The 9,861-nt window shown below is 37.7% G+C and overlaps 1 protein-coding gene across 2 annotated transcripts; it reads left to right on the plus strand.

The window, feature by feature from the left end:
• The first annotated feature begins 1,594 nt into the window (after positions 1-1,594).
• TH1 (thiamine biosynthesis protein) lies at positions 1,595-8,882 on the plus strand. 2 transcript variants are annotated; one of them, XM_008788297.5, is made up of 10 exons: positions 1,595-1,671; positions 1,751-2,029; positions 2,123-2,197; positions 4,061-4,136; positions 4,214-4,289; positions 4,444-4,578; positions 5,739-5,803; positions 5,941-6,068; positions 7,619-7,875; positions 8,123-8,882. In XM_008788297.5, the coding sequence occupies exons 1-10, from the start codon at positions 1,636-1,638 to the stop codon at positions 8,661-8,663; spliced, it is 1,668 nt and encodes a 555-aa protein (XP_008786519.4). In that variant the 5' UTR covers positions 1,595-1,635; the 3' UTR covers positions 8,664-8,882. The 2 variants fall into 2 exon arrangements, with proteins under 2 accessions (XP_008786519.4, XP_017697680.4); XM_017842191.5 differs by having other exon boundaries at positions 1,614-1,671; positions 7,619-7,869.
• Positions 8,883-9,861: the final 979 nt, after the last annotated feature.

The following is a 9,861-nucleotide window of genomic DNA, read 5'->3' on the forward strand; positions in this document are numbered from 1 at the left end:
TATTTGTTTAAATGTAGTAATTTTCAATTTTACCTTTTTAACTCTTGCAAAATGTTGGAGAGAGAGAAAAATCATTTTTCTTTGCTAAATTATAAGAATTAGGTTTGTTCCCCCTTTTTTTAACCAAGTTTTAATTTACCCTCATTTGTCCATAGCCAAGATTGTTGTTTTTTTTCCTGTTTGTTTACTACTATGATTGTAGTCAAATTTATTTTCCTTTTTCTATAACTGGGATTATAATTTTTTTATTTATATTTAGGATTGCACAGGTATTTTAGAAAAAAAATGAAAGAATATTTTTGATATAAAAATGACACATGAAATCTAGAGAAAATAATCTCCATTTTCAAATTATCATTTCTTCACATGATGTAGATAAAGGAATGCCAAAGTGGCTATTATATAAGTTTACTTGTCCGCATAATTGTTATCATATTTGCTCAAAAAATGTACAATATTCAAGAACATATTTTTTTATTTTTTTATTTTTAAGATAGAAGGGAGGGGAAAAAAAAGAAAGGGAAAGGTTTGATAGACAACCATGATGAAACAATATTTAAAGGTTGCACCTGGATACCTTGTTTACTTAGCAACCAAAGCTTCTGCATTTGAGTCCTAGATGGTGTATTTCTAAAAAATTGAATCTAAGTACTGATAATTCTGATAAGGCTCATGCTTTTCTTCTTGTTCTTCTTTTATTTATTTATTTATTTTTTATTGATACAACAGCAGCTCAAACAGCTCTAGTGTGAGCCATTTCTCTCTTAATACTATAATTATTATAACTAGCAATAGGATTAGGATGGTGTATTTCTCTGAATTGCCGTTTTTCAACCAAAAAAAAAAGGAGGTTCCGGCGAGAGGTGATGAAGGTGCAAGTGGCGGAGGTGGTTCGCACGACAAGAAGAAGCGCAAGGCTCGAGAATTCACTCGGAGGATTCGAAAGAGGTGCTCCATTTTATTTCTGATTTCTTTGGTCCTGCTTCCCTAAAAGATTGTTGGGTTCGGGCCGAACCCGATTGCACCGAGCCACTGGACACTCCGAATTAGAGCGAGATTAAATACTAGCATTTTCATGCCCACGATGAATATATTGGTATAGGTGATAATATAAAATTTTTTATATATATTTATTTTAAATGGATACAGATATAAATTAAATATTATAAATATAAATATAAATACATTTTGTATAAATATAAATATGGATACAAATTGGATAATTAATTTTTTTCACAGAATAAAATATTATCAAATAGATAATAAATTAAATTAATAGTAATTTAATATTATCATTTATTTTCAATGAGTGATATATAAAATTAAATAGAATTACAAATGATATAAAATATGAATATATAGATTAGATAGTTGTCTATCTACATTCATATTTTTATAAATATAAATATAGATATGGCTATTAATCGAATGCTCAAATTTTTATCCATATCCAAATTGGCTCGGATATGAAAATAGGCTTTGTGGGATTGATTCTCACCCCTACTCTAAATTGGATCTGGATTTTTCTGAAGGTTAATGTTTTTTACCCGGATCCACATAAGACCCAAGTACCCAACCCGTTTAACTCGTCTCCGACTCGAGGGCAATCTCCCAAACACGAGACTCCCGTTGGTAATGGCCGCTGTCTTCCTCACGTTGCCGTCATCGCCGGTTCTCTCTCTTGGAAGAAAAAAAAAAACAATTTTAGCTCTCAGAGTCTAAGCTAACATATCTTTTTTCCTCTCTCCAGATTTTTCCGCCGACGGCCCGAGTTCACGCCGGCCGGAGAGGGGTCTTCGTCGCCAGAGCGAGCGCTAGGGCTCCCATGATCGCACCGATGTCGGAAGCCATGGACGCTGAGAACGGAGGGAGGGGACAGCGGAATATGCCGCACGTTCTTACGGTCGCCGGCTCGGACTCCGGCGCCGGCGCCGGAGTCCAGGCCGACATCAAGGCGTGCGGGGCGCTCGGGGTTTACTGCTCTTCGGTTATCACCGCCGTCACGGCGCAGAACACCGTCGGCGTTCAGGTCACAGTCCTCATTCTCTTTGGTTACCTCATTTGAATTAATTCTCCATAAGATTATAATTTTTTTAAAAAAGTTTATATTTTATAATGTCAGGGAGTTCATCCGGTTCCGGAGGAGTTCGTAGCAGAGCAGTTGCGATCAGTGCTTTCCGACATGGAAGTCGATATAGTAAGCTATAATGATTCAAGCTTGAAAATGTGATTTTTTTTTCCATATGAGCTATAGGTCTCATAGGTCAGTGCTTTATTTTGTGTGTTAGATGTCGGGCATGTCGAAAATGATATATTTGGGTTTTGAATTTACTTGTCTTTGGGATTTGTTATTGCTGGAGGACATAGATTTGTATTCTTGTCTGTCCGGCCATGGATTCTTACATGAACTATAGTCTCATAGATTACTCTTTTTACTCCCCCAGGGATTGTATGCATTGCCAGTGATGTTGTCGAAGACATTCTTGTTTTCCTCCACGATTTTATAAAAATCAACTTGGTCTTGTAGCGACATTCTATGTTATTTATGACATTTCTCAAGATTTTTCATGTTAAGACTTCTACAGACTAGTATCTGTAATTGCAAACTTAAAGGTCTTTTTTTTAAAGGAATGAAAGGCATTATTTGTCTGCTAGTTGTTATAATGCTCCTTTCTGGCTCCATTCTTGTAGTGTGAGAGGTAATTATGGTAAACCATTCCTTTTTTGCTTCTTCTTTTTAGTACTTGTTTTTCTTTTGCAAATGGGACTGAGCATGCGACATATAGTTTGACAACATTTGTCTACATGGCTACCTAGAGGACATTTGACATAAGTTTTGTAATTCGAGCTCGAGATGCGATTCTGTAGTCCATAACAAGGTACCAAGTGCTGTCCTGTGCTGGGCTATTATTGATGCCAAACTCTGGTCTACAAGACACCCGTTAATTTATTCTTAAATATTTTAATTAAGAAAAGGGTATTCTGGCACGGTATGGCTTGTTCCATGCTGATCAGTGGATGGCACACCTCCCAGGATGAGCGCTTAACTCCTTTGTGTATATTGCTGGACTATGCAGCCTTAAAATGAATAAATGGTCAATTGTTGAAGATTGATTTGTAAAAGCAACTTCAAAAATATGGAATTTTGGCTGTCAATGTGGTTGCTAGACTTTGTGTGACATAGCCCAGGTATTTCCAAATCTGCGTCTCTTTCTTTAAACTTGTGAATAAGGTCTGAGCATAAGCATATAACCTTTTGTATTAAGAATTTTGATGCAAGACGAACATAGATTGGTCAAATTTCTTGAAGATTGAACATAGGCAGGGAAACTTTAGGTCTCTAACTTCCTGAGATCTTAGTATGATTAAGTGGGTATCATGTAAGTGAGGATATGGGTGCAAAGTAGCGGTCTCTAGAAAGTTAGGAAGCAGGAACATCTAGCAAAGGTCTTCTTATCATAATATTAATCTATTTATATGGGAAGTGCTAATAAATATAACACCAAAGAATGATGAAAGTTTGATGTGATAGTTGTGCAATGATATATTGAAAAAATTGGCCCTGATGAGATTGTTTAGTAACAAAAGGTGCTGAGAGTTGATGAGGTGTGTTCCAAAGCTGATATATTGTTCCATTGTTATGCATAGAATTTTGGGCTGGTAGAGATGGTTGCAACTTGTGACTATGTCAACAAAAGAGAGAAGTAGCAATAACTCCTCAATGTGCCAAAATTATAGAAGAACGCCGTAGCACTTATCTCTAATACGGTCACCTTGAGAGCTTTTTGGCGAACCATATATGGACATAGTTTTTTGCATACTGTCTGATCACTCCGATCAGTTCAATATCATCTTTGGTAAGCTAGGTAGCTATTGAGCTTTCTGATCTCCATGTCTAAATTTTCTTCTCCTTTAATATTCTTGCACTTTTCTGCTGTCTTGGTTAAGCTATATTTATCTTCATCCTACTTTGTCTACTTAATCTATAAATGTCGATATTTTTCTTAAGGCTTTAGCACTTGTTTTGCGTTTAAACACAAATTTCATTTTAAATTCTCAGGTGAAGACAGGGATGCTTCCTTCGGTTGGAGTAGTTAAAGTTTTATGTGATAGTCTTAAAGAGTTCCCTGTTCGAGGTATGCAGTAATGTCCTAAACTCTTTGATTGTTCATGTGGAACTTTAATTGATATATCTATTACCTCCAAAGGGCAGCTTTAGTGGTGGACCCAGTTATGGTATCTACAAGTGGGGATATGCTTTCTGAACCATCTAACCTTGCTGGGTATCGGTACGGAATATGTACTTTTCCCTAGCTTATATGTTGATCGTACCTCTGCATTTACCAGAACAAATAGCTTTATTTAGATAAACTATCAATTCCTGTCTAGTGCACTTATCTGGGTAAGCATAACAAATTTTGCTCTATGGACTCTGTAATACAGGAACGAGCTTTTTGCGATGGCTGATATTGTTACCCCAAATTTGAAAGAAGCATCAGCTCTACTTGGGGGTGTGTCTCTGAGAACAGTGGCTGACATGTGTTCTGCAGCAAAATCCATACATAATTTAGGTCCTAGGTATGATCTGCAGATCCGTCAGAAGTTAATGTCAATTTTAAGCTTAGAATGCTGTTTAATATCCCCTGATTTCGAACTTTGTTTCTTTTTTCTGAAGAATAAATTAAACCTTTCATTCTCCTCTTTATCTCCATTCTCATGAGTGAATCCTTATATGAACCCATTCACTCACTAGCGGTGTCTGCAAGTTTATTTTTTAATGCATGCCTATAGGTGTATGCATATTTTTGGGTTGTTAAACTTCAGTTGGTGATAGAATTAAAACCATTATACAAATCTGGGTTCCATTTGTCTCTTCCAAGGATATTTGAACTGTTTTTCTTATACAATTTTGCTATTGTATTTTGGGGAGGTTTTTGGTATATGTCTTGAGCAGACCTTTCTTAGAATCATCAACCTGCCTTCTTTTCGCTGATGGCGAGCTTGGGCTCAATATATGTTGGCCTACTAGCTTGACCAGCACTCTCCTGGGCTGAATTGAAGTCATAATACATGGACATTTTCAAGTAAAATATGTTTAAAAGTTCTCTAATCTTTGTCATTGGATATTCCTCAAGTTCAAATTGATCATGTGGTCATGGTCAAAGCTGAGTGGTTAACTTAGATAACAAAATAGACCTCTTTGTCCTAGTTCTGTCCCTTGCCTTGTCTACTTGTTGGTAACCCTCTATTGGTTCTTCATGGAACTACCAATCAACAGATTAACCTGTATGCTATGTGGGTTGATTTGTTGATTTTTTCAATTTTCTTTCTAATAAGCATTGGATTTTCTCATAATTTCTGTCGAATTCATAGTACAACTATGTTTGCCTGTTATTTTCTTCCATTTCCTTGGTTTGTCATCACATGTTAGAAAAAGGGATTTCAAGTTTATGTGATGTAGCCTGAAATTTTAGTTTATATTGATGGAAGCTTCAGTAGATTTGTAGTAGGAAACTTTAACGACTTTTTCGTAATAAGATGTAAAGAACCCAATCATGATTGCCATTTTTTTTCTTTTTTGTTATTTCTCAATACATATAGCAATGAAGTGGCAAATAAAATTTTAACATCTTGTTTGTGCTACGTCTACTTAATATCTATCTTGAATCCTGGATAAAGCACATAAATAATCTCCTATTTTAATTTGGAAAATTCAGTGATGCCTCTGTGGTTTGCAGATATGTGCTTGTGAAGGGTGGGGATTTACCAGATTCGTCAGATGCCATTGATATATTCTTTGATGGTATGGTTTTTAATCCTATATTAGCATGCTCAGATCATCCCATATTTTTTGTCTGCTTCCTTTTATCTTAGCAGTTTGTCGCTTAGGATTGATTTTTATTTTTAAAACTCAATGTGTTTTCTGATTGGTTCCTCTAGGAGAAGAATGTCATGAGCTATATGGATCACGCATAAAGACTCGCAACACTCATGGAACTGGGTGCACTCTGGCTTCATGTATAGCAGCAGAGCTAGCAAAAGGTTCTCCAATGTTGCATGCTGTTCAGGTGATTTTCCAGCGCTGACAATTTTGTTTTCTAGATCTACTGGAGTTACAAAAGATAAAAAAACTGTTAGTGAAATTTCTTTTTAAGCATATCTTCAATAGCTTATCCCATGAGGCTGAGATGAAATGATTAAAATAATTGGTGTGAAACCAGACATGATTTTCCAGAGCAGATATTTGTGTCTTTTAGATTACATGGAGTTATGAAAGATAAGACAATGCAGGTGTTCTTTTTAAGCAGAGTTTTAGTGGTTCATCTTTAGGAGACTAAGATGAAATGTTAAAAATGGTCATAGTAGCTCATCTTTAGGAGACTTAATATGAAATGATTAAAATGGTCACGAAAGTATAAGTCTCTCAGGTGTGATGGCTATAAGTCTTGTAGGGGCTATTCATGGCCTTCTTACCCAGTGTTTCTGCGAAAGTATGTTTGAGGCACCTTAAAATGATAAATATTCAAGGTATTTGTCTTCCAAAAGAAGGGCGACAATTGCAAAGTAGACTTATTCACAAGCGAGGACTACCCGGCCCGCTCGAGCTCGATGCTTTTTGGGCAATCTTGGACCAAAGGTTTTGGGCCTGGCACCTGGGTCGAGCCTGGAAAATAGGCCCATTTAATAATGGGCCAATCTCGAGATTGGGGATTAAAGTTGGCCCAAGCTTGGCCCAGCTCAGCTCGAATTTGTTTAATTTTTTTGTGTTATTTATTTATATTTGATGTATTTGTAGATTTTATTGATAATTATTGTCGATATGTGAACTTAATGGGATAACAGACATATTTTATGTTGTTGGCAATATTTAATTATTCGTGTTTAGCATTTTTTAAAGTACTTTAAGCAATTTTAGTATTTTTTTCAAAAAATAAAAAAAAAACAATCATGAAGCCCAAGGCTTGGCCTAAAGCCTGAGTAAGGCTGGGCTTGGGCTTGGAAGGTAGGTCCAAAGGCCGGGCCAGACTGGATGTTGCCCGGGCCCAAGTAAATTTTGTAGACGTGGGGCAAAGCCTAGCCCGAGCCTAGCCAGACTTAAGAACAGTTCTATTGTAAAGATAAGTGCTCTCTTTTCATTCTAAATGGTGATTGGTGTCCCCTCTTTACATCAAAGAAAAAAAGAAAGAAGAAGAGGAGGAGTAACCATAAGTGCAGTATTTCTGTGGTTTATGACTCCAAGAGCAGGAGATGATCTATTAGCAGAATTTCATTTGACCATATAGGGAATATCATGAAGTGTTATTGAGATGCTCTGTTGACTTGTGCTGTAGGTTAGAAATGGTCCGAGAGAGTGGAAGTTTTAGATATGGTTTGAAGGTTTGGAAACAAGGAGAGGAAACTGAAGCGGACTTGGACGGGGCATGCTTCCCAATCCAGTCTTGGCTCCATAAATCCAAATTCTATTAAATGGAATATTGATTGTGTGCACGTTTACTTTTGCATGTAATGCTCTCTTGTCTCCACTATTAAAAAGATCTTTCGAAAACTCCAATTCTGGCTACTTTTCTGAACTATGCAGATGAGCTTTTACCTATGTTTCTCTCTGTTGATTGTGCAGACAGCCAAGGCCTTTGTGGAGAGTGCTCTTAATTATAGCAAGGATATTGTCATTGGGAATGGACCTCAAGGGCCTTTTGATCACCTATTCAGGCTTAAGAGTCAGAACGACAATGTAGGCCTGAAACCACAATTTGATGCAAATGATCTGTTTTTGTATGCTGTCACTGATTCTGGAATGAACAACAAGTGGGATCGTTCGATTACAGATGCTGTTAAAGCTTCCATCGAAGGAGGTGCCACGATTATTCAGTTAAGGTTTGTTAAATTTCATTCTAGCTCAAATTTGCACAATATGATCATTTTCAAGAGATGGCCTCAGCAATGTCTTGTTTCAGAACAATCAATGTGCCTGTCCTTGTGTTTAGTTCTTTGTCACTTGGTAGTTAGTTTTTCTTTGGCTATCCAAGTTATTGTATTGGTGGGCAATGCTGATTTGCCATCCTTGATATCTCGTTGAAATAGAAACTAATATTAAAATAATAGAGATTTGCTTTTCTTTCAGAGAAAAGGATGCTGAAACACGAAATTTTGTGGAAGCAGCTATGGCGTGCATGGAAATTTGCCGGTCCCATGGTGTGCCGCTGCTGATCAATGATCGGGTCGATGTTGCCCTTGCTTGTGATGCTGATGGTGTGCATGTGGGACAGTCTGACATGCCAGCACGAGTTGTTCGCAAGTTATTAGGACCACGAAAGATCATTGGTGTCTCCTGCAAGACCCCAGCTCAAGCTGAACAGGCCTGGATCGATGGTGCGGACTACATTGGCTGTGGTGGTGTTTTTCCAACTACCACAAAGGAAAACAATCTTACTGTCGGATTGGATGGCTTGAAGGCTGTTTGTTTGGCCTCCAAGTTGCCAGTGGTTGCAATTGGTGGTATCGGTCCCGGGAATGCTCATTCAGTGATGAAAATTGGTGCCCCGAATCTGAAAGGTGTTGCAGCAGTATCTTCTCTATTTGATCGTGCTTGTATTGTTAGCGAAGCCCAAAGGCTGAGGTCGGTCTTGATGGATGCATCATCAAGGGCAAGGTTATCAGTTTGAGCTCCTAGAAACACAGTTTATTTTTTCCATGGAAGAGGACTCAAGCTCTGTATGCTTCATCTTTTGACGAGTATTGGAAATAATACCTGGAATGACTCAACTTATAGGAATTGTTGGCGATCAGGTGGATGTGTGCTCTTTTACTATTTTTGTGGACATTTAGATGGCTAATTATGAAATGACATGGATAGGTGTAACATAGCTTTTGTTCTTTTAAAACTCAACAAGACTTGTATGCAAAGACTACCATTCTATTGTGTTTAGCAAACATGGGACGAGTATGGGATATTTATTGAGGGTATGTGTATCTTCCCCATCATGCCACTAGTTCTAGACATAAAAATAGAGAAGGAAATAATCCAGCAGCCTGACCAACCAGTTAGGAAATGAAGCTAAGATGTGGGACATAAATTTTCACAAAGAGGTGTGTTGGGGAGGGAGCGGACCCCGTACTGCTTGAGTGATGAAAAGGGCTGTGCCTTAAATGAAGGGTGACTTTTTTTTCTTTAGAGGCGCCTTTTAAAAGGTAAAACCGTACGAATATCCCTCATGGTGCTGGATGCATAGGCCAGAAAGAAATCCTCTCGTGGCGCTGGACGTATGGCTGGAGTCCAAAAGTGGATAATACCTTTGAGGAGAAACACAATGGGCTCGTTTGGTTCGCAGGAAAAGGAGGGGGGAAAGTGTGGTCAACGGGAAAGTAATGAAATGCCTCTTGTTTGGTTGGAGTTTTCAAAGGAGAGAGATGGGAAAGTTGTATTCCCATGGGAATATGATTCCCACATTTCATGGGAAAGTCTTTCCCATGAGAAACATGGAAAAGTTACTTTCCCATGAGGTGGGAATCACTCCTTTTTTATTTTTTCCCAAAAAGACCCTTCAACATTAAAGAAGCATTAAAGAGGCATTAAAGAACTAATTTTTATTAAGGGCATAATAGGAATTATACATAACTTTCCTAGGAAAGTGGATGGTCAACCAAACATAAGCACTTTGGAAATTTGTCACTTTCCCATGGTTAACCAAACATACCAAAAATACTTTCCTAGGTATCCTCTTCCTAGGAATATGATTCCCAGGAATCATATACCTAGGAGGGAAAATACTTCCCGCGAACCAAACGAGTCCAATGATTTTTCAGCCTCGGCCTCAACTAGGTGCTGATCTCCTCTTTATGAGGTTTGGATACTCTCTCGAG

Source organism: Phoenix dactylifera, chromosome 4, assembly GCF_051530095.1.
Source record: "Phoenix dactylifera cultivar Ajwa chromosome 4, Ajwa_hap1_PhDact_Kaust_v1.1, whole genome shotgun sequence".
NCBI classification, from domain to species: Eukaryota; Viridiplantae; Streptophyta; class Magnoliopsida; order Arecales; family Arecaceae; genus Phoenix; species Phoenix dactylifera.

Coding starts and splice junctions, on each gene's coding strand:
- TH1 (XM_008788297.5), top strand. CDS start 1,636: ATGGCCGCTGTCTTCCTCACGTTGCCGTCATCGCCG. Junction 4,137..4,213: donor TAAAGAGTTCCCTGTTCGAG/GTATGCAGTAAT, acceptor TCCAAAGGGCAG/CTTTAGTGGTGGACCCAGTT. Junction 7,876..8,122: donor GCCACGATTATTCAGTTAAG/GTTTGTTAAATT, acceptor CTTTTCTTTCAG/AGAAAAGGATGCTGAAACAC.